Consider the following 25,582-nt stretch of genomic DNA (forward strand, 5'->3'; position numbering starts at 1 on the left):
AAAATAAACTAAAATGAATAAAAATGTATGTTATGACTTCAAAGTTAAATCCGAGCTGTGTTTAGTATTAAAGTATCAAAAATCAAATGCTCATTTTCATAAATTACACAAACATTTCATTAAATATGAAACATGGAATACTCACTGCTTTCTCAATTTTTCCAGATAAATCTTTGTAAGTCTCGCTATTCCGGTCAGTAAGACTGGGGTCAAAAGCCTGATTTAATGTCATTGACATTTCAATAACTGTAAAACAAATGCACATTTATGTGCATTGCATCAACAGGTTTTAAAAACAATCCTCAATCCTTAAAACAATACTAATACAAAATATTAATACTACCCAGTTACTAAGGGTATGCGAAATGAACATTGGTGAAAATTATTTCCTGTTATTTTTTTTATATGCATTATACCAATTTTGTCCCTCTGCAAACACAAAATATCATCTTAATCCAGACATAATTTATTTTTGTGCAATGTTTAAATTTATATTCACAGTACCTGTCTGTGCTGTTGTTGACACTGTTGAATAAAAATAATATTAGTACAACAAAAATATTAATCTAATTTTTCCTGCATGAAACCAAACAGTTAAAAAGCAAAGGATTTGTCGATCTATAATTTGTTTTCCTAAACATGAAAAGCAATAATTACATTTTATGTATTTATGTATTAATATTTCTAGAAACCAAACATGTGAAATAATCTGACTTGATGACTTGGTTTTCAATATCTTGGTTTTTATATAATATGTTATCACTGCTGGCATAATATCTGTTAAAATAGCTTACAGTAAGTGTCCATTTAATCAACAGGTTTCAGCAACAGTTCTCAATACTAATACAAATTTTCACCATCATCATACAGTTGTGCTATAAATCAGAATTTGATGGTCATACCTGTTGTTGCCGTTCTTGTTGGTGTTAATGGTGTTGTTGATAGTGTTGGAATTAATGGTGTTGGTATTGATGGTGTTGTTGTTGTTGATGCTGCTGTTGATGGTGTTGTTGTTGTTGCTGCTGCTGTTGATGGTGTTGTTGATGTTGTTGCTGCTGCTGTTGATGGTGTTGTTGTTGTTGCTGCTGCTGTTGATGGTGTTGTTGTTGTTGCTGCTGCTGTTGATGGTGTTGTTGTTGTTGCTGCTGCTGTTGATGGTGTTGTTGTTGTTGTTGCTGCTGCTGTTGATGGTGTTGTTGTTGTTGCTGCTGCTGCTGTTGATGCTGTTGATGGTGTTGTTGTTGTTGCTGCTGCTGTTGATGGTGTTGTTGTTGTTGTTGCTGCTGTTGATGGTGTTGTTGTTGTTGTTGTTGCTGCTGCTGTTGATGGTGTTGTTGTTGTTGCTGCTGCTGTTGATGGTGTTGTTGTTGTTGTTGCTGCTGCTGTTGATGGTGTTGTTGTTGCTGCTGTTGATGCTGTTGATGGTGTTGTTGTTGTTGCTGCTGCTGTTGATGGTGTTGTTGTTGTTGCTGCTGCTGTTGATGGTGTTGTTGTTGTTGTTGTTGATGATGGTGTTGTTGTTAACGCTAAAACAGACAAGAGTGGAACATTTTTATTCAATTATTTCATGTCACTATAATCTAATATAATATAATAATAATCTGGACTTAAGTAAAACATATCCAAAGAATTTTTTTAAATATTTGATAGGATTTTATGAGTTGTATCACCCAGGATACGTTGCCCTATTAGGATTTTAAAAGGCTCAAAGGGCTGTGAAACGATTAATCGCGAATAATCGCATCCAAAATAAAAGTTTGTGTTTACATTATATGTGTGTACTGTGCATAATTATTTTGTATATATAAATACACACACATGCATGAATATTTAAGATTTTTTTTTTAATTTATATATTTATATTTATTTATAATACAAATTATATATATATATATATATATATATATATATATATATATATATATATATATATACATATATATATATATATATACATACATACATACCAGTGGCGATTTCTTTAAGACTGCAAGGGAAGCTCGGCTTCCCTTATAATGTCAAAAAAATGAATGGTCAAATATGTACTATTGTATTAACATTTTATTGACTAAAATGCGTTAGAAAACGTTCGTCTCAAAGACGAGTTCGTTCAGAATCAGTTACAGGTCGGCTGACTCGATTTCCTTCTCATTCCCGTAGCGTCACAGTGCATTTCCCTGTCGAAGCCCAGCTTCCATTGACTTCAATGGGGCTGCTTCGAACAGTTTTTTTCAGCGCTTCGAAACTAGACGGTCATTGGATAAATGCTGCGATTATGTCCCGCCCATGGAAGCTCAGCTTCTCTGGGGGTGAACGGGGAGTGGGCTGGCCTGGACTCCGGGCTTCCGCGTGATGATTGGAGGGTCTGTCGAAAGGCTGTCTCCTTTTGATTGACAGCGATTTCATTCAATAAAAAGTCGCTGATGTTGAAGCTGTTCGAGCTCAGTCCCATCGCGGATTTTTCAAAGACAAACTGCTGCAACCTATTTCTTGGTATTTGCTTGTCGAAATTGCTAGCCAATTTTTATAATACATTTCACACAATTATACATTTATACCTTTATTATATTATTACTTATATTTTTTATATTATTATTATTAGTAATAATTCAACAATAATTAAAAATATATATTATTATTAGTAGTAGCATTATTATTATACTTTATTATATTATTATTTATACCTCTATTATATTATTACATTCATTTTTCACAGAGCATTTTCTTGAAAAGGAACGTAGAATTTACGTATATATAAATGAATAATTTTTATGATGTAGGCCGAAAATGAGCTTCCCCTCTTTGAAAGACCAGCAGCCGCCACTGATACATACATACATACATATATATATATATATATATATATATATATATATATATATATATATATATATATATATATATACTGTATATATATATATATATATATATATATATATATATATATATATATATATATATATATATATACAGTATCTATAAGCAAATATTTCTTAAATATATGGATGTGTGTATATTTATATATACAAAATAATTATGCACAGTACACAAACATATATTATGTAAACACAAACTTTTATTTTGGATGCGTTTAATCGCGATTAATAGTTTCACAGCCCTATCATCAATGTTTATGTGATTTGTTTGATGCAAAAAAAATAAAAATGTAATATGCTAAATATGCTGCATGTATGACATGTATAAGTGTCCTAAAAGTGAGGCATATACATTTCTTATTATTCATATTTTTTCACTGCTGAACACTTTTGTCTTGGCATTAGCTCCATCCCTAATCAATCATATAATGTGATTTATTATACAACTTATAATTTTCTAAGTAACCCTGAAGACTTTAGTTAGACTTTTCTGGTGTGTTTGATTAGGGTTGGAACTAAACTCTACAGGACGATAGCCCTCCAGGAGCAGTATTGGACACCCCTGTTTTATCCTTAAAATGAGCTGTGTGACACTCTGCAAGTAAATATCATGTAAAAATGCAAAGATGTAGGCTTGTCGACTAAATGTGATAATATCAGTTTTATTTGAATATTAGAATATTATATTATATTCAATATCAGAATTGAATATTACCATTTGCACAATTTTTAACACAAAATACATAGATTGAGAAGGGGGACTGTGTACATGGGGCACTGAGGCCAGGAGGGACTATAAGGATCTTCTCTAAGAGCCCCGGTCCAGGAACAAGACTTCTACTGGCCCTCCCACCACCCACAAATCACCCCTAACCCATCATCCCGGAATGTGCAATAATGCCATGACTAGTACAGGGGGCCCAGTTTACCTTGAGACACCATGCATTGTCAATACTGTAGATAATCCCTTTTTATACCCTAATCTGGCAATGTATCTCAGGGCATACATACTTTTCAAAATGCGGTAAAAAAAACCCAGCACAATCAACATATGACTTCATTTTCTATTTCAAAATCTTAAGACAATGTTCACAATTAATATTAGCAGGAATTATTTTTTTCAGGAAAAAAAAGTAAGATTAATATATGCCTACTTTATACAAAGTCAGAATGTCTAGCACTATACAGTAGGTGGACATGTTGGCTTTAGGTCAAACTGACAAAACGAGCACAGAAAAATTTGAACCAAGTCATGTGACCCACATACTTCAAACGGACTCAACTATGATATTGACAACAGTACTGGATGAAAAATTATTTCTCATGCCTAAAGAATATGTTTCCTGTGGTGCACATTGCCTGTTTTAGGGTTAATGGTAGTGTTGTTGGTGTTGATGGTGTTTGTGTTAATGGTGTTGTTGATGATGGTGTTGGTGTTAATGGTGTTGTTGTTGTTGATGGTGTTAAGTGTTGGTGTTAATTGTATTGTTGTTGATGGTGTTGGTGTTAATGGTGTTGTTGCTGTTGATGGTGTTAATGGTGTTGTTGTTGGTGTTGATGGTGTTGGTGTTAATGGTATTGTTGATTGTGTTGGGGTTAATTGTTGTTGTTGGTAGTGGTGGCGTTGATAGTGTTATTAATGCTGTTGTTGTTGATAGTGTTGGTGTTAATGGTGTTGTTGTTATTAATGCTGTTGTTGTTGATAGTGTTGGTGTTAATGGTGTTGTTGTTAATGGTGTTGTTGGTGGTGGTGTTGTTGATGGTGTTACAGTTGGAACTAAAAAAAACTGACATGACTTGGTTTGAAATTTCTACATATTTTCTTATATAAATTCTATAAATTATAAAGCCTAGGCTACATAAATTCTTTGAATCTTGTAACATTTTCATAGCCTAAAGGCACTGACAAATTTGGAACTCATACAAATGACCTGAGCAAACATTCATTTATATCTGGAAGGGGAATAACATTTTTTTTTTCAGAACAATATCTCAATATTTAGAATCATTTTCTAATTAGATTATTATTTTTTTATTATTTTTTTTAAGATGTTGACAACTAGTGGGAGGACTTATGGATCAGTTGAGCATCAGCTGATGGCTGGCTGTCATGTCGTGGTCTGCCTGAACTACACTTAAGTTCCATTAATTTGTTTAAATTAAATTTGTTACATGTTAGCCTACATAATTTTTATATGCTTGATTCATATTTGTTACATTAAACCTACTCAAGGAGGAACAGATGTAACAGACTCTAAATTGTTTTGGTTAAACAATGTGATGATCATGTAATAAATAATGTAAATAATAAATAAATAAACAATGTCATGTAATTAAAAAAAATATATTTATCCTTATGCGTTTTGCCTAAATTTATAATAACAAGCATGAGCAAAACTCTAAAGGTTATACAAAAATCTGATTATATATACCTGCACATGTGTGATTGACGGTGAAGGGGAGACTTGAGTTTGTTACAGTGAAACCATCCAAACATGAGCAACTGTAACTTCCCAATTGATTTGTGCAGGTTGAATTTGGACCACATACAGATGGACTGAACAAACATTCATTTATATCTGAAAAGGGAACAACACAATTTTAGAATAAATGCTTAATATTTTAAACTTTAATAGAATATTCAGAAAAAAACCTGAATATGTGAGACTATTCTAACAACTACATCATCACAAATCCGTGATAATGCAAATTCGACGAATCACCTCTCTGGCAAAGCGGACCCTCTGAAGGGAGAGCTTGAATACATCCACAAGTGCCTCCCACAATCTCATCACACTCATGATAGGCCCTGCAGGTGTCATTGGGCCAAACATGACGCTCCTCGCACTTGCACTCATATTGTGTTCCATTTAACCCACACACTGTAACACAATGGCATGGTATGACAGAACAGTTTATACATTATGGTTAAACTTAATATTTGTCTTATTATTAAAAAAAGAATCAGGTTGATCAGGACCTTATATGACCCTGAAGGGGACTAATAATGACAGGTTAACAGTACATTATATCTGATCATGGAATGTTGATTTGAGATTAACATACTTTATTATCCAACTTGGATTTAGTCTTAAATCTTCCGCTAATAAAATATTACATTACAATGTAGAAAACCACACCAATACTACACTATTAACTGATACATTATTATTAGAATTGTCTCTACTGACTTAGCTAACATGTTTAGCAACAATGGTATGTCTTTGTTGTCTTTCTCTATTTTACATTCCATTAAGCGATTTGTTTATCTTGCCAGTTTGTTGTTCTTCTAAGCGATATATGCGTTTTATTCCTTTAACTGGGGACTCCTGAGATTCCAGCAATTCATCAGAAGGTTTGTGCTTCATATTAAAAGAAAACTGAAGTTCTCCCAAACAATTTTTTATTTTCACCTGACATGAATGAAACATTCAGCTCTCACCAGTAGTCATGTCGATATCTGTGATATTTATGCTGTTGCTTAGAGTGAAAGGCAGGTCGATAATTCTGGCGAGAATCCGTAAGTTGTTCACCAGCGACAAATCAAAGACACTTACATCAATTTCAATCTCATACTCAGACTCAGAAAGTGGTGCTGGAAGAACAAACAGAAAAAGTTTCATTCATCTTTGTAATGTTATATCCTTCCCAACAAGAGCATGAATAGTTTCCGTAGTTGTAAAAATCAGCATTTGGGCCACACATTGACAAGGAGTTGAGACATTCATTAATATCAGAAATAAAACAAATAAAAACATGGCAGTTAAAGGTGCTCTAAGTGATGTTGGGTGACGTCACTTCTTGTTGACGTTTAAAGTATTGTCAAACAAAACGGAGGCTAGCTAGACCCTCCCTCCTCCTCATCCGCGCACTAACGCCCCCAAACCCCACCCCAAATCCTTCTTGTCGGTTATTGGCTGGAACAGTTTGTTATGTTTCGTGGTGCGGGTTAGCCCAGTTTGTTTTTCTTGCCGTTTATGGAGCCTGGGCTGTCTACAGAGACCGCGTTTTTTTACAGTGTGTTCAGGTGACAGGCAGCTAGCGGATGGTGAGGAGATGTTTGCTGTATGTGACAAAAAATGGTTTGGCCTAATAAACGCGTGACATCGCTTAGAGCACCTTTAACAGGATTAAAAGTACCAGTCTGATATCATCCATCAAGCATGCAAGCTTTGAATCATGTAGAACAAATAGAAACTGACTGTTTAGACATTCAGCTGTCAGTTACGTGTTATAAATTTTCTACATGCTCACCATTGCATGGGTTACTGATGCTGATTGGTTTATTCATATTTGTTACAGTAAACCCACTCAAGCAGGAACAGTTGTAACTCCCAATTGAGTTGGTGCAATGAGAGTTTGGACCACAAAACTCTGATATCTTTAGACATTCATTCACATCTATATTACAGGAAGATATGATAATGGTTTGCCTAAAAATGTGAGGGTCAATGTAATAATAATAAAAAAAAAATCCTTACACTTTGTGTGCCTAATTTAACAATAACAATCAGCAAAACTCTCAATGTTATACAAATATCTGATTATAGAATATACCTCTACATGTATTATTGATGCTGATGGGATGATCTGGGTTTGTTACAGTGAATCCATCCATACATGAGCAATAATGACTTCCTATTTCATTTGTGCAAGTGGAATTTGGACCACATACAGATGGACTGAACAGACATTCATCTATATCTGGAAAAGAAACACATTTCATAAAAATAGTTTAAATATGTCAAATGTTTAACAGTATTTAGAAAATACCTGAATATGTGAGACTATTATAACAACTACAACATCACAAATCCATGATTATGCAAATTCGACGAATCACCTCTCTGGCAAAGCGGACCCTCTGAAGGGAGAGCTTGAATACATCCACAAGTGCCTCCCACAATCTCATCACACTCATGATAGGCCCTGCAGGTGTCATTGGGCCAAGCATGACGCTCCTCACACTTGCACTCATATTGTGTTCCATTTAACCCACACACTGTAACACAATGGCATGGTATGACAGAACAGTTTATACATTATGGTTAAACTTAATATTTATCTTATTATTAAAAAAAGAATCAGGTTGATCAGGACCTTATATGACCCTGAAGGGGACTAATAATGACAGGCTAACAGTACATTATATCTGATCATGGAACGTTGATTTGAGATTAACATACTTTATTATCCAACTTGGATTTTGTCATAAATCTTCTGCTAATAAAATATTACATTACAACGTAGAAAACCACACCAATACTACACTATTAACATTATTATTAGAATTTCATATTAGTCTCTACTGACTTAGCTAACATGTTTAGCAACAATGGTATGTCTTTGTTGTCTTTCTCTATTTTACATTCTCATTAAGCGATTTGTTTATCTTGCCAGTTTGTTGTTCTTCTAAGCAATATATGCGTTTTATTCCTTTAACTGGGGACTCTTGAGATTCCAGCAATTCATCAGAAGGTTTGTGCTTCATATTAAAAGAAAACTGAAGTTCTCCCAGACAATTTTTTATTAAATTCAGAAGCCACGTTGAGTCTCAAGATGGCGCAATTTAGCAAGGCTATTTTATATATAGCCGTTTAATTAAGTCTAATAGTATTTCTTCATCAAATGTTTTATTTTCACCTGACATGAATGAAACATTCAGCTCTCACCAGTAGTCATGTCGATATCTGTGATATTTATGCTGTTGCTTAGAGTGAAAGGCAGGTCGATAATTCTGGCGAGAATCCGTAAGTTGTTCACCAGCGACAAATCAAAGACACTTACATCAATTTCAATCTCATACTCAGACTCAGAAAGTGGTGCTGGAAGAACAAACAGAAAAAGTTTCATTCATCTTTGTAATGTTATATCCTTCCCAACAAGAGCATGAATAGTTTCCGTAGTTGTAAAAATCAGCATTTGGGCCACACATTGACAAGGAGTTGAGACATTCATTAATATCAGAAATAAAACAAATAAAAACATGGCAGTTAAAGGTGCTCTAAGTGATGTTGGGTGACGTCACTTCTTGTTGACGTTTAAAGTATTGTCAAACAAAACGGAGGCTAGCTAGACCCTCCCTCCCTCCTCATCCGCGCACTAACGCCCCCAAACCCCACCCCAAATCCTTCTTGTCGGTTATTGGCTGGAACAGTTTGTTATGTTTCGTGGTGCGGGTTAGCCCAGTTTGTTTTTCTTGCCGTTTATGGAGCCTGGGCTGTCTACAGAGACCGCGTTTTTTTACAGTGTGTTCAGGTGACAGGCAGCTAGCGGATGGTGAGGAGATGTTTGCTGTATGTGACAAAAAATGGTTTGGCCTAATAAACGCGTGACATCGCTTAGAGCACCTTTAACAGGATTAAAAGTACCAGTCTGATATCATCCATCAAGCATGCAAGCTTTGAATCATGTAGAACAAATAGAAACTGACTGTTTAGACATTCAGCTGTCAGTTACGTGTTATAAATTTTCTACATGCTCACCATTGCATGGGTTACTGATGCTGATTGGTTTATTCATATTTGTTACAGTAAACCCACTCAAGCAGGAACAGTTGTAACTCCCAATTGAGTTGGTGCAATGAGAGTTTGGACCACAAAACTCTGATATCTTTAGACATTCATTCACATCTATATTACAGGAAGATATGATAATGGTTTGCCTAAAAATGTGAGGGTCAATGTAATAATAATAAAAAAAAAATCCTTACACTTTGTGTGCCTAATTTAACAATAACAATCAGCAAAACTCTCAATGTTATACAAATATCTGATTATAGAATATACCTCTACATGTATTATTGATGCTGATGGGATGATCTGGGTTTGTTACAGTGAATCCATCCATACATGAGCAATAATGACTTCCTATTTCATTTGTGCAAGTGGAATTTGGACCACATACAGATGGACTGAACAGACATTCATCTATATCTGGAAAAGAAACACATTTCATAAAAATAGTTTAAATATGTCAAATGTTTAACAGTATTTAGAAAATACCTGAATATGTGAGACTATTATAACAACTACAACATCACAAATCCATGATTATGCAAATTCGACGAATCACCTCTCTGGCAAAGCGGACCCTCTGAAGGGAGAGCTTGAATACATCCACAAGTGCCTCCCACAATCTCATCACACTCATGATAGGCCCTGCAGGTGTCATTGGGCCAAACATGACGCTCCTCACACTTGCACTCATATTGTGTTCCATTTAACCCACACACTGTAACACAATGGCATGGTATGACAGAACAGTTTATACATTATGGTTAAACTTAATATTTATCTTATTATTAAAAAAAGAATCAGGTTGATCAGGACCTTATATGACCCTGAAGGGGACTAATAATGACAGGCTAACAGTACATTATATCTGATCATGGAATGTTGATTTGAGATTAACATACTTTATTATCCAACTTGGATTTTGTCATAAATCTTCTGCTAATAAAATATTACATTACAATGTAGAAAACCACACCAATACTACACTATTAACATTATTATTAGAATTTCATATTAGTCTCTACTGACTTAGCTAACATGTTTAGCAACAATGGTATGTCTTTGTTGTCTTTCTCTATTTTACATTCTCATTAAGCGATTTGTTTATCTTGCCAGTTTGTTGTTCTTCTAAGCGATATATGCGTTTTATTCCTTTAACTGGGGACTCCTGAGATTCCAGCAATTCATCAGAAGGTTTGTGCTTCATATTAAAAGAAAACTGAAGTTCTCCCAGACAATTTTTTATTAAATTCAGAAGCCACGTTGAGTCTCAAGATGGCGCAATTTAGCAAGGCTATTTTATATATAGCCGTTTAATTAAGTCTAATAGTATTTCTTCATCAAATGTTTTATTTTCACCTGACATGAATGAAACATTCAGCTCTCACCAGTAGTCATGTCGATATCTGTGATATTTATGCTGTTGCTTAGAGTGAAAGGCAGGTCGATAATTCTGGCGAGAATCCGTAAGTTGTTCACCAGCGACAAATCAAAGACACTTACATCAATTTCAATCTCATACTCAGACTCAGAAAGTGGTGCTGGAAGAACAAACAGAAAAAGTTTCATTCATCTTTGTAATGTTATATCCTTCCCAACAAGAGCATGAATAGTTTCCGTAGTTGTAAAAATCAGCATTTGGGCCACACATTGACAAGGAGTTGAGACATTCATTATCAGAAATAAAACAAATGATAAAAGCATGGCAGTTAACAGGATTAAAAGTACCAGTCTGATATCATCCATCAAGCATATGAAAGCTTTGAATCATGTAGAACAAATAGAAACTGACTGTTTAGACATTCAGCTGTCAGTTACGTGTTATAAATTTTCTACATGCTCACCATTGCATGGGTTACTGATGCTGATTGGTTGATTCATATTTGTTACAGTAAACCCACTCAAGCAGGAACAGTTGTAACTCCCAATTGAGTTGGTGCAACGAGAGTTTGGACCACAAAACTCTGATGTCTTTAGACATTCATTCACATCTATATTACAGGAAGATATGATAATGGTGTGCGTAAAAATGTGAGGGTCAATGTAATTTAAAAAAAATATATATCCTTACACTTTGTGTGCCTAAATTAACAATAACAATCATGAGCAAAACTCTCAATGTTATACAAATATCTGATTATAGAATATACCTCTACATGTATTATTGATGCTGATGGGATGATCTGAGTTTGTTACAGTGAATCCATCCATACATGAGCAATAGTAACTTCCTATTTCATTTGTGCAGGTGGAATTTGGACCACAAACAGATGGACTGAACAGACATTCATCTATATCTGGAAAAGAAACGCATTTCAGAAAAACAGTTTTATATATCAAATGTAGGGTGACCAGATGAGATTGGCTGAAATTCGGGACTCAATGTCATTGTAAAAAAAAAAAAAAAAAATTAATAATAATTTAGCTGTTGTAACAGTGCGTAAATCAGACCTTTCAGCCTATAGCCTATACCGCTAATAAGCCTTAGTATGCCAAAATTATTATTACAACTAAATTGTCGCTCATTAAATAAGAAAACTAAATAATTGGGTAGATAATTTGCTTTGTGTAACCCGACATCAGAAATTTGCACACAGTGCCGCGACCAATCAATCACTCCTTTACGACTGGCTGCACATTATTCACTGTCCTCGCGGCTGCAGCAACTTGTGCTCGCTTATCAATGCATATCTAAATTCGCGCCTACGGTATCTTTGTATAACTTAAAAAAAAAGTAACAATAAAGATGCTGCAGCTAATGAGCAGTCGGCGGGGGCTGGCTACAGGACAACTCAACCTCCACGGACAGTTTTTAATGTTTTATCAGACAATAAATACTCAAGATTTTGCTTTAGTAATTTTCGGAACAATTGGGGCCGGATTCGGGATTCGGAACAAGAGCTTAGATTTCGGGACGTCTGGTCAATGTTTAACAGTATTTATAAAATACCTGAATATATAAGACTATTATAACAACTGCAACATCACAAATCCATGATTATGCAAATTCAATGAATCACCTCTCTGGCAAAGCGGACCCTCTGAAGGGAGAGCTTGAATACATCCACAAGTGCCTCCCACAATCTCATCACACTCATGATAGGCCCTGCAGGTGTCATTGGGCCAAGCATGACGCTCCTCACACTTGCACTCATATTGTGTTCCATTTAACCCACACACTGTAATAGAATAGGATTTATTAAACTGTGTTCAAACTGTCAATTTGTCCTAATACTGAACTCATCTTAGTATGTGACATGATAAAACATTCAGCTCTCACCAGTAGTCATGTCGATATCTGTGATATTTATGCTGTTGCTCAGAGTCAAAGGCAGGCTGATATTTCTGATGAGATTTCGTAAGTAGTTCACCAGGAACAAGTCGAAGAATCTCACATCAATGTCAACCATGTACTTAGAAGGCAGTACTGCAATAAAAAACAGAAGCAGGTTGAGCCGAACAATTAGTACAATTAATTAAATTCTTAAAATTAAAAAAAGTCATTTTTTTAAATGACTGTCTATGAAGCCTAAGCTTTATAATTTAAAAGAACATCAATGTGTTGTTAATATCTTTATGACAAAACTCCATACAATAATAGATAGTGTCTCACCTTGACAGAACTGTCCATCCACTGGAAGGGCATTGATACATGTACATGATCCATCAGTGATGACATCACAGGCCTCGTATGAGTGACACGTGTCATTTGGCCAAACAAACAGATCCTCACATTTACACTGATACTGCGTTTGGTTCAATGAACACACTGAAAAGCACAAGAAGAGTCCAAACATCAAATAATTTGTCAGTATTCATGACGTATAAAGTTTAATCTTAGCTATTTAACATTACTATGCAGAGACAGAGCTCTTACCAGTAGTTATGTTGATTTCTGTAATGTTAGTGCTGTCACTGATTATGTAGGGCAAATTAAAAGACATCAGAAGGGTCCTCAGCTGATCAGTGACGCTACTATCCACACTATTGATCTGAATTTCAATCAGATATTCAGTCAAAGGTAGAGTCACTGTAGAAAAAAAGATCAAAAAAATAAATCATGACAATCCCTTTTACCTACAAATACAATAATCAAAGTTCACAATATAAAATTATTAACAGACAATGATTTTTTCAGGCCATAGGATTTCATGTAACAGTTTTTTTTTTAAACAACTTGATTATGTATTTAAGCAGCTTTTATCATGGCAGAAAACAGAAACGACAGAAACACACACCAAACCATATAATAGATTGAATTGATATTTCTGTCAAATTTACTTACAATTTAAATCAAATACATCATGAAGTATATTTTCTACATGCTCACCATTGCATGGGTTACTGATGCTGATTGGTTGATTCATATTTGTTACAGTAAACCCACTCAAGCAGGAACAGTTGTAACTCCCAATTGAGTTGGTGCAACGAGAGTTTAGACCACAAAACTCTGATGTCTTTAGACATTCATTAACATCTATATTACAAGACGATATGAAAAAAGGTATTGTTGTTATAGGAACACTGACATATGAACGTCACTTTAATTCAAATCTATGTTTTCTTATGTTTTGGTAACTATAAACACAGGACGAATAAAATTGAGTATGCAACAGTTAAAAAAAAAATGAATTGCTTTGAATTGTTAATTAAACAACAAACAGTGTTAAATATGATTTTATTGCAAAAAATTTAAAGTCTAAAAAACTACACTAGGTTATTTTCCAAATATTAGAATGTATATAAATGTGATTATAGGATTTACCTCTACACGGGTTACTGATGCTGATGGTGAGACTTGAGTTTGTTACAGTGAATCCATCCAAACATGAGCAGTTGTAACTTCCTCTTTCATTTGTGCAGTTGGAGTCTGGACCACATACAGATGGACTGACCAGACATTCATCTATATCTATGGAGAAAAAAAAGAAAAAAAAAAACTATTACGTTTACAGTATTAAATTAGGTAACAAGTCTAAACACATGAAAGACTTCTGGTATTTAAACAAACAAAAGTATTGATATTATAATTCCAAGATGGTAAAAAAGAAAAAAACAATTTTTTGTTCGGTGATGTTACACCTCAAACAGGAACAGCTAAAACTCACTAGTATTCACACAAACTGTAAATAAATAGCAGCTCTGTACTCTCAATTTTATGAGACAAAAACATAAAACAAAATCAGTTGATAATACTCACCCTGACATGAGTTGTTGCGGCTCACAGGACTGTCTTTATTGGAGGTATTAAATCCACTCCAGCATGAACACATGTGACTCCCAATGATGTTAATACAATCTGAGTATTGACCACAAACTGACACTGCATCTTCACATTCATTGATGTCTGAAAAAAAAAAAAAAAAAAGAGTGAGAAGCTATTGCAATAATGTTAAGATTTCTAAACCACCAAAACGTGTCAAGTGTCACTGAGTAAAACCATACTGGTCATGTTACTACAATTACAATCAGTACATTTGTGATCTAATGTGTTCCCTTTCGAGAGGTCTCTCCTATTGCGTAAGAAGATTAAGCTATGTGAAAACACCTTTTCTTGAGAATATTGAAGCCATTTTTTTTTAAACGTAGTGTAGCTGCACAGCACACACAGATGAGCGGCGAAGCATGGTCATTGGCTGTGCTGCGGCAATGCTCGAACCTATGACGGGGCGGTTCAGACGCGTAGTCCGATCAGGGCAACTCGCGCCCTGACATGTCAGAGCCCGCCAAGATGGGCGTGGCCAGAGGCGATAAATTGCGCCCATCGTACGTCAAATTTCTTTAGATTAAAATCTCCTTCAGCGAACCACCACTTCGCTGAACCTCTTGATTATTAAGCCTTCGCCGCCGTTGACAAGCTTCCAGAGGAACCAGCCCCTGCTTCGCAGGCTTGAGGAAGCCGGCTTCCTTCGCCCCGCCTTCTACCGCTGTTTCTGCTGCGCCTATCCGGCGTGCCGTATCCTTTTTGCTGTGTGTTCGCCGCTGCAACACATTACTAAAAGAGAATAATTTCCAGCGAGCGTTGTTGCAAATGCCTTGCACCAACTGCGCCTCGTGCAGAGGCCCTCTCGTCGGAGGAGATCACCACATCCTCTGCGCTTCCTGCCTGGGCCGGGACCATGCAGAAACTGCACTCGCCAAGGGCGGCTGCCCTGAGTGCGACGTGATGGATCTCCCCATACTGCGGGTTCGCCTTGTCGCCAAGCTCACTAAGTCGTGGAAGGCGCCACACTCAGCTCGTCTGAAACATTCCTTTTCCTCAACGCTCTCCTCCGTGGACGGCACGAAGGATAAAGGCTATGACGCGATTCTTCCCCTCGAAGAGCCCGTGGCCGCTCACCTCTGCCCGCCCACTGCTGCTGGATGGAAGGCCAAAGCCTCTCATCCGTCGAAGCCCTGCCGCACTACTTCAGCTCTCACCGGTCACGCATACGCCGCCGCCGGTCAAGCTGCATCGGCGCTTCACACAATGGCTGTCCTCCAAGTGTTTCAGGCCAAGCTTCTCTGTTCTATCGACGAGTCTGGACCTGACCCAGAGGCTTTTAAGGATCTACGTAGCGCCACTGACCTGGCCCTGCGAGCCACGAAGTCGACAGCCCAGTCCATCGGCCGCAGCATGGCAAACGTGACTGTTCTTGAGCGGCACCTGTGGCTCACGCTGACATACATGAAGGACGCAGATAAGGCGGCGTTTCTTGACTCGCCCATCTCCACGAGTGGGCTGTTTGGTCCAGCCGTCAAAGGGTTTGCCGAACACTTCACTGAAGCTCAGAAGGCGTCGCAGGCTATGTGGCACTTTCTACCAAAGCGCTCTAGCTCCACGTCGAGCCACCAGAAGAAGGCGCCGCCGCCTCCTCATGTGAAGGCAGCGCCGACGGTCACTCAGCCCTGGCCAGCGGCTGAAGTCTGTCACCGCTCTCGCTCTGCTACGCGCTGACGTTTCCCTGAGAGGCGGGGACCCCGACCTAAGATTGCGTTGGACCCCGAGCCTCGCAAGACTTCCTAGCCACAGGAAGAAAAAGGGAGAGTTTGAGTCCCGCCGAGGCCGGACCGATCTCCCCAAAGCTTCTCAAACATTCCCCAGTCCCCTCCTCACAGGCGGCTGGAAATGTCTATATTGCAGTCAATGGGCCGGTTACGAAACACGCTCACTTGCAAACAAACACACACAAAGCACGAAAAGAGCCCTTTGTTGTCTTTGTCACTTGTAGGTCACGTGCCCACGATAACGTACGCACCCCTACACACAAGCACTGTTCCCACAGTCTCAAACATGTCCCCAGCTCATGCTGGAAGTTTCATAAATGTAGAGTGCGTGTCTACAGTCATGTACGCACCCCTGCACACAAGCACTGTTCCCACAGTCCCAAACACTCCCCCAGCTCATGCTGGAAGTTTCATAAATGTAGCGCGCGTGCCTGCTTCACAGCACGCACCCCTACATACAAGTATTGTCGACTCGACGCTCACTCTCCCCCAACCAGTGTGGGAGAAACAATAAAAATAGACTGTGTGCCTACTCCTCAGTGCGCACGTCTACACATAAATGCTGTTCCCACATCAGTTTTTCCTCTAACTCATGCTGCAAGTGTGTCTATGGGTACGCCCGCTGCACAGTGCACGCCCCCACTTATGAGCGCTGTACACACGGCGTTAACAGCTCATGTCGGCCTGACGGCCGGGTCCCTATCTCACAGCGGCCCGCCCCCAGCCTTTATTCAACCCCTAGCGGTACGGGCCAAAGACTGGGAAACTATCCCCGACATATCAAAATGGGTGTTGAACACAATAAAACACGGCTACTCGATACAGTTTGCTCGCAGACCGCCGCGCTTTTCAGCAGTGGTCGAGACGAAAGTGAGAAAAGACGTTTCACATATTCTCTGCACCGAGGTGCTCAAACTGCTGGAGAAGGGCGCGGTCGAAACAGTTCCCCCCTCACTAAGCGAGTCGGGTTTCTACAGCTGCTATTTCCTCGTCCCGAAGAAGGATGGCGGTCTCCGACCCATCCTAGATCTCAGACACTTGAACAAAGAGCGCTCACAGACACTTCAGAGCGTGCACTCTCTATTCGGCGCCTAGCGGCATCTTTCAGAGCAGGTGCCCGCGCCCCCCTCAAACGATTCCAGAGGATGCTGGGTCTTATGGCCTCAGCATCAGAGGCGCTCCAGCTCGGATTACTGCACATGCGCCCTCTCCAACGCTGGCTAAAGAGCCGTGTCCCAGCTCACGCATGGCGCTCCGGCCACTTACTGATCAGAGTGAATCACGGCTGCATCAAAGCCCTGACTCCCTGGAAAGCTATCGACTGGTACCAGTCTGGGCTGAGTTTGGGTGTGATTTCAAGGAGAAAAGTGATCACGACAGACGCCTCCAACCTAGGTTGGGGAGCCCTCTATGAGGGCAGGCCCGTCTCTGGCCTTTGGTCAAGCCCAGAGAAGCGCCTACACATAAATTGTGTGGAGATGAGAGCTGTCGCTTTAGCGCTCAGAGCCCTGCTTCCATATCTAAAAGACGAACACGTCCTGGTCCGAGGGCGGCGGGCGGCGCACGTGCCAGGCATTCTGAACCAGGGTGCGGATATGTTATCCAGAAACAATGTTCCCCCAGGGGAATGGTCTCTCCACCCTCTGACCTCTTCGCCTCCGAAGACAACACTCATTGCCGATTATTTTTCTCGAAGAGCACGGACGCACTCGCCCACGAATGGCCGAACCGTCCCCTGTACGATGCTGCCTCAAGTCATCAAACGGATCAGGGAGAGAAAATGTGCAGTGCTTCTTATAGCCCCTCTCTGGAGGACCCAGCTCTGGTTCCCCGAGCTGACACAAATGCTGAAATCAGCCCCATGGCCAATTCCGCTGAGGAGAGATCTCCTCAGGCAGGCAAACGGGAGGATCTGGCATCCCCGTCCCGACTTATGGGCCCTTCACGTATGGCCCCTCAACGGGTACCCGGGTGCCTCCCGGGTAGGGTGCTGAAAACCATCACTGAAGCAAGAGCGCCCTCGACTGGAGAGTGTTCTCTGGCTGGTGTGCCACTAAGAGCCTGAACTGATTTTTTTTTATTAAATCCAGACAAGACAGAGGTACTAATCATCGGTTCAAAAAACCGCCCACAAAACCTCTCACACTACAACTTTAACATAGTAGGATGTCCTGTTACTTTATCCTCTACAGTAAAAGACCTGGGTGTTATATTAGACTGCAACCTGTCTTTTGAAAATCATATTTCATATGTTACAAGAACAGCCTTTTTCCACCTTAGAAACATTGCTAAGCTACGTAACATGCTATCAGTTTCTGATGCAGAAAAGTTAGTTCATGCATTCATGACATCGAGACTAGATTACTGTAATGCTTTATTAGCCGGTTGTCCTGCATCCTCAATAAACAAGCTACAGTTAGTCCAAAATGCCGGCGCTAGAGTTCTTACTAGATCAAGAAAATATGATCATATAACACCGATTTTATCATCACTACATTGGTTACCTATAAAGTTCCGTATTAATTACAAGGTATTGCTACTGACTTATAAAGCCCTAAACGGCTTAGCTCCAGTCTATTTAACGGATCTTCTATTGCCCTATAATCCATCGCGCTCTTTAAGATCACTAAATTCGAGGCTTTTGATCATACCTAGGATATCCAGATCCACCAAAGGAGGGAGAGCATTTTCACATTTAGCTCCAAAAGTCTGGAATAGTCTTCCAGATACTGTTCGTTGCTCAGACTTGCTCTCCCAGTTTAAAACTAGATTATAGACGCATCTCTTCAGCCAGGCATTCATATAATACTTTTAATCTTACAGTTAAATCCGACCTCTAGTTCATAGACGCCAGAGGAGAACTGGCCCCCGACTGAGCCCGGGTTCTCCCAAGGTTTTTTTTTTCTCCATCAGGTCACCTGATGGAGTTTTTTCGGTTCCTTGCCACTGTTGCCTTTGGCTTGCTCAGTTGGGGATATTTAATTTAATTAATCAATCAATCAACAATACTATTGATCAGCATTACCAAACGTGGACGTTTTCCACTAGAAACAAACATTGATGTATTATTTTAATTTAATACTGTGAAGCAGCTGTGACACAATCTGTATTGTGAAAAGCGCTATATAAATAAACTTGACTTGACTTGAACCCCCACTCTTGCGAGATACCGAGTGTACTCGCCTTTTTACAAGAGCTTCTGGACGCACCCCCTCCACGCTCAAAGTATATGTAGCGGCCATAACAGCATCACACGCTCCTGTGGCCGGATAAACATTAGGAAGGAACGAACTTATGGTCCGCTTCCTCAAGGGGGCGAGGAGGCTAGAGAGACAATGGGAAGACAGAAACGATCTTCCATGCAGACTTTGCTGCATTAATCAGAGACGAACTGATCTAGAAATTAACGTGCATCCCAGAAACTGGGATGGGCTAATTCAGACAGTCAGAACAGCTTTTCGTGTGCTTTGGCGGCCACACCAAAGGTCTAGCTGTCTCAAAGCAGAGATTATCGCGCTGGATAGCTGGATAGTAATCTTATGAGTCTAAGGGCCTTCACTGCCCCTTAGGCATCAGAGCTCATTCCACAAGAGGTATGGCCTCGTCTTCGGCTTGGTCAAGTGGAATACCCATCGAGGATATCTGTGCGGCGGCCGGCTGGGCCTCGCCGTCCACATTTATCAGGTTTTATAACCTACAAGTCCCTGCTCTGCATTCCATGGTACTGTCAGTATGAAATGTGTAAGCACAAAACCCCCATAAAACGTGGGCCCGATACTATCCGGTCCTTTTTTTACACGAACTATGGTTCATATTTTATACCATTCATCATATAAGGGGTTTCTGTTTAACATGGGCCCGATATTGTCCAGTCCTGTTTTACACTAACTGTAGTTCATATATATTCATATATATTATATATATATACTATACATTAAATATCATTATTAAGGTTAGGCCCTCATTAGGCCCACTCCTCATTTTTCCCTTATGAAGCCCGTCACTGACCGGCTTATTGGGTTCATACTTTACTCTTAAGCTTCAGGCATCTTGCCTCAGGCTTTTATTAGAGCGAAGTTAAGCACACACGGCGTTTTGAATGGGGTTCCCATAGCGTAACCTACTTGCGCAAAAGGAGAGACCTCTCGAAAAGGGAATGTCTCGGTTACTGACGTAACCTCGATTCCCTGAGATGAGGGAACAGGTATTGCGTAACTTGCCGTGCTTGAGCTTTGGTCAAGGATTGCTTCAGTAGATTTAACCTAAAGAAATTTGACGTACGATGGGCTCAATTTATAGCCTCTGGCCATGCCCATCTTGGCGGGCTCTGACGTGTCTGATTGGACTACGTGTCTGAGCCGCCCCGTCATAGGTTCGTGCAGTTGCCGCAGCTCAGCCAATGACCATGCTCGCCGCTCATCTGTGAGTGCTGTGCAGCTACACTGCGTTTTTAAAAAATGGCTTCAATATTCTCGAAAAAAGGAGTTTTCCCATAGCCTAAGCTACTTACGCAATACTCGTTCCCTCATCTCAGGGAACCGAAGTTACATTAGTAACCGAGACGATTTCTTACCTCTCTGGCAAAGCGGACCCTCTGAAGGGAGAGCTTGAATACATCCACAAGTGCCTCCCACAATCTCATCACACTCATGATAGGCCCTGCAGGTGTCATTGGGCCAAATATGACGCTCCTCACACTTGCACTCATATTGTGTTCCATTTAACCCACACACTGTAATAGAATAGGATTTATTAATCTGTGTTCAAACTGTCAATTTGTCCTAATACTGAACTCATCTTAGTATGTGACATGATAAAACATTCAGCTCTCACCAGTAGTCATGTCGATATCTGTGATATTTATGCTGTTGCTCAGAGTCAAAGGCAGGCTGATATTTCTGACGAGATTCCGTAAGTAGTTCACCAGGAACAAGTCAAAGAATCTCACATCAATGTCAACCATGTACTTAGAAGGCAATACTGCAATAAAAAACAGAAGCAGGTTGAGCCGAACAATTAGAACAATTAATTAAATTCTTAAAATAAAAAAGTCAGTTTTTTTAATGACCTTCTATGTAGCCTAAGCTTTATAATTTAAAAGAACATCAATGTGTTGTTAATATCTTTATGACAAAACTCCATACAATACAATAATAGATAGTGTCTCACCTTGACAGAACTGTCCATCCACTGGAAGGGCATTGATACATGTACATGATCCATCAGTGATGACATCACAGGCCTTGTATGAGTGACACGTGTCATTTGGCCAAACAAACAGACCCTCACAATTACACTGATACTGAGTTTGGTTCAATGAACACACTGAAAAGCACAAGAAGAGTCCAAACATCAAATAATTTGTCAGTATTCATGACGTATAAAGTTTAATCTTAGCTATTTAACATTACTAAGCAGAGACAGAGCTCGTAGTACCAGTAGTTATGTTGATTTCTGTAATGTTAGTGCTGTCACTGATTATGTGGGGCAAATTAAAAGACATCAGAAGGGTCCTCAGCTGATCAGTGACGCTACTAACCACACTATTGATCTGAATTTCAATCAGATATTCAGTCAAAGGTAGAGTCACTGTAGAAAAAAAGATCAAAAAAATAAATCATGACAATCCCTTTTACCTACAAATACAATAATCAAAGTTCACAAAAGAAAATTATTAACAGACAATGATTTTTTCAGGCCAATAGGATTTCATGTAACAGGTTTTTTTTAAACAACTTGATTATGTATTTAAGCAGCTTTTATCATGGCTGAAAACAGAAACGACAGAAACACACACCAAACCATATAATAGATTGAATTGATATTTCTGTCAAATTTACTTACAATATAAATCAAATACATCATGAAGTATATTTTCTACATGCTCACCATTGCATGGGTTACTGATGCTGATTGGTTGATTCATATTTGTTACAGTAAACCCACTCAAGCAGGAACAGTTGTAACTCCCAATTGAGTTGGTGCAACGAGAGTTTAGACCACAAAACTCTGATGTCTTTAGACATTCATTAACATCTATATTACAAGACGATATGAAAAAAGGTATTGTTGTTATAGGAACACTGAAATAAGAACGTCACTTTAATTCAAATCTATGTTTTCTTATGTTTTGGTAACTATAAATAGAGGACGAATAAAATTTAGTATGCAACAGTTACAAAAAAATTAATTGCTTTGTTTGTTGTTTAATTAACAATTCAGTGTTAAATATGATTTTATTGCAAAAAATTAAAAGTCTAAAAAACTACACTAGGTTATTTTCCAAATATTAGACTGTATATAAATGTGATTATAGGATTTACCTCTACACGGGTTACTGATGCTGATGGTGAGACTTGAGTTTGTCACAGTGAATCCATCCAAACATGAGCAATTGTAACTTCCTATTTCATTTGTGCAGTTGGAGTCTGGACCACATACAGATGGACTGACCTGACATTCATTTATATCTATGGAGAAAAAAAAAAAAAATTATGTTTACAGTATTAAATTAGGTAAAAAGTCTAAAGACATGAAAGACTTCTGGTATTTAAACAAAAGTATTGATATTATAATTCCAAGATGGTAAAAAAGAAAAAAACATTTTTTGTTCGGTGATGTTACACCTCAAACAGGAACATCTAAAACGCACACTAGTATTCACACAAACTGTAAAGAAATAACAGCTCTGTACTCTCAATTTTATGAGACAAAAACAGAAAACAAAATCAGTTGATAATACTCACCCTGACATGAGTTGTTGCGACTCACAGGACTGTCTTTATTGGAGGTATTAAATCCACTCCAGCATGAACACATGTGACTCCCAATGATGTTAATACAATCTGAGTATTGACCACAAACTGACACTGCATCTTCACATTCATTGATGTCTGGAAAAAAAAAAAAAGAGTGAGAAGCTATTGCAATAATGTTAAGATTTCTAAACCACCAAAACGTGTCAAGTGTCACCGAGTAAAACCATACTGGTCATGTTACTACAATTACAATCAGTACATTTGTGATCTAATGTGATTTCTTACCTCTCTGGCAAAGCGGACCCTCTGAAGGGAGAGCTTGAATACATCCACAAGTGCCTCCCACAATCTCATCACACTCATGATAGGCCCTGCAGGTGTCATTGGGCCAAACATGACGCTCCTCACACTTGCACTCATATTGTGTTCCATTTAACCCACACACTGTAATAGAATAGGATTTATTAAACTGTGTTCAAACTGTCAATTTGTCCTAATACTGAACTCATCTTAGTATGTGACATGATAAAACATTCAGCTCTCACCAGTAGTCATGTCGATATCTGTGATTTTTATGCTGTTGCTCAGAGTCAAAGGCAGGCTGATATTTCTGACGAGATTCTGTAAGTAGTTCACCAGGGACAAGTCAAAGAATCTCACATCAATGTCAACCATGTAGTTAGAAGGCAGTACTGCAAAAAACAAAACAAAAACAGAAGCAGGTTGAGCCGAACAATTAGTACAATTAATTAAATTCTTAAAATAAAAAAGTCAGTTTTTTTAATGACCTTCTATGTAGCCTAAGCTTTATAATTTAAAAGAAGATCAATGTGTTGTTAATATCTTTATAACAAAACTCCATACAATAATAGATAGTGTCTCACCTTGACAGAACTGTCCATCCACTGGAAGGGCATTGATACATGTACATGATCCATCAGTGATGACATCACAGGCCTCGTATGAGTGACACGTGTCATTTGGCCAAACAAACAGACCCTCACAATTACACTGATACTGAGTTTGGTTCAATGAACACACTGAAAAGCAGAGGAGTGCAATGATTACCAGAGTAGATATCAGTAGGTATGTTATAAATGTATGTTTAAAATCACTCCGCCCAAGTAGCAGTGCTTCGCCTTCTGAGAATATAGTTCCCAGTATGTATACGGTTAGAAGATGGCAGTGTCATGTGTCCTTGTTATTTGTACACACTGTGACTATACAAATCACAACATGTAAATAGGAAAATGTTGGCTTTTTTTGTCACTTATTGGGAGCAGTATGCTAGCTGGAGCCGTTTACCTCCAGTCTTTGTGCTAAGCTAGGCTAGCGGTGGGTGCGTCAGACAGAGTTACGGCACGCACAGAGATGAAAAAGGTATGTATGGCCTTATCTAACTCTGGGGGATACGGTGAATAAGCTAAAGTCCCAAAAAAATCGACGTGTTCCTTTAATTTTTTATAACTTTAGTAGTAGGTTAAACTATAGACATCAGAAGGATTTTTAGCTGATGAATGATGATGGTTTTAACAGGCTCACCTGTTGAAATGTTCAAAGCTGTAATTTCAGTACTGTTGTCCACTTGAAATGGAAGTGTAACAGCAGTCAAAAAAGATCTGATTTTGTTGATCTCTACATTTTCAGGTACAATAGTTTCCACAACCATAATGTATTCAACTGGATCTATACATATGGAAACATAATGTGATTTTAATAACCATGTGTGCAATAGGCCTTTACTCCTAAGCAAAACAATGACAATTAAGCAACTCTCTCAAAACAAATGGCCAATAAAATAAAATAATGTATCTTTATTTTTATACAAAAAACATCAAACTATTGTTAGGGCATTGTATTGAGTAGAGGACAAAACTGTGAATCAGACCTGGACTTCTTCGTCTTATATGATGTACTGGCTCATCTGTGTTGCTAAACTGAAATGAAATGAAATGAAAGACAGAAGAAAAAAAAAAAACATTTTATTGCAGACTTTCAATGAAATTTTTCATGTTTTCTCATACTGAAATTCATTCATTCATTCATTCATTCATTCATTCATTCATTCATTCATTCATACATACACCAACAGTGTTCGGATACATACATACATACATACATACACTAACAGTGTTCGGGGTTAATGCATACTGTGTATCTTAATAAAAGTCTTAAAATAATCTTAGATTTGATATTTTAAAAAGACAGGAAAGTTCATCATTCTATTTCATGATTTTCATTGTTGTATGATATTTCCCTACCTGTAAATCCATACTTATTTCTGAAAAATTGAAAGTGCCCACAACACATCCATGGTTCAGCAGGATAGCAATGAGGACTCCTAATAGGTATTGTAATATTTTCCCTGAAATTGAGAAATTATACATTTTCTTAAAGTTGGCATGAAACGGAATTTGCTTTTTTGTCTTTTCTTCTATATCACACA

At 38.4% G+C, this 25,582-nt stretch overlaps 2 protein-coding genes across 3 annotated transcripts; both read right to left on the reverse strand.

Annotated features, from left to right (window-relative positions):
- Positions 1–201: 201 nt before the first annotated feature.
- Positions 202–5,758, reverse strand: LOC307167984 (uncharacterized protein). Of its 2 annotated transcripts, XM_079887379.1 has the most exons (5): positions 5,600–5,758; positions 5,309–5,455; positions 903–1,526; positions 505–525; positions 202–246 (listed from the first exon to the last, which is right to left on the reverse strand). In XM_079887379.1, exons 2-5 carry the CDS (start codon positions 5,443–5,445, stop codon positions 240–242), a joined length of 789 nt encoding a protein of 262 aa, XP_079743505.1. In that variant the 5' UTR covers positions 5,446–5,455; positions 5,600–5,758; the 3' UTR covers positions 202–239. The 2 variants fall into 2 exon arrangements, with proteins under 2 accessions (XP_079743505.1, XP_079743506.1); XM_079887380.1 differs by lacking the exon at positions 5,309–5,455 and having other exon boundaries at positions 5,600–5,714.
- Positions 5,759–6,266: 508 nt separating this feature from the next.
- On the reverse strand, positions 6,267–23,811 carry LOC307168920 (uncharacterized protein; the record flags this gene model as incomplete). Its single annotated transcript, XM_079889225.1, has 25 exons — positions 6,267–6,471; positions 7,434–7,580; positions 7,720–7,878; positions 8,549–8,701; positions 9,665–9,811; positions 9,951–10,109; positions 10,780–10,932; positions 11,236–11,382; positions 11,542–11,688; positions 12,412–12,570; positions 12,672–12,818; positions 13,005–13,160; positions 13,269–13,421; positions 13,722–13,868; positions 14,157–14,303; positions 14,592–14,738; positions 20,952–21,110; positions 21,212–21,358; positions 21,548–21,703; positions 21,815–21,967; positions 22,268–22,414; positions 22,702–22,848; positions 23,125–23,271; positions 23,422–23,580; positions 23,682–23,811. The coding sequence occupies 25 exons, from the start codon at positions 23,809–23,811 to the stop codon at positions 6,308–6,310; spliced, it is 3,777 nt and encodes a 1,258-aa protein (XP_079745351.1). The 3' UTR covers positions 6,267–6,307.
- Between the last annotated feature and the right edge of the window lie 1,771 nt (positions 23,812–25,582).

Source organism: Squalius cephalus, assembly GCF_949319135.1.
Source record: "Squalius cephalus genome assembly, chromosome: 12".
Lineage (NCBI taxonomy): Eukaryota > Metazoa > Chordata > Actinopteri > Cypriniformes > Leuciscidae > Squalius > Squalius cephalus.

What these genes read in the sequence shown, in the direction of transcription:
- LOC307167984 (XM_079887379.1), bottom strand. Translation starts at nt 5,445, where the DNA reads ATGTTTGTTCAGTCCATCTGTATGTGGTCCAAATTCAACCTGCACAAA. An exon ending in CGTCAATCACACATGTGCAG is followed by an intron (nt 1,527 to 5,308) that starts GTATATATAATC and finishes TGTCTGTTTTAG; the next exon opens with CGTTAACAACAACACCATCA. An exon ending in AACAAGAACGGCAACAACAG is followed by an intron (nt 526 to 902) that starts GTATGACCATCA and finishes TTTATTCAACAG; the next exon opens with TGTCAACAACAGCACAGACA.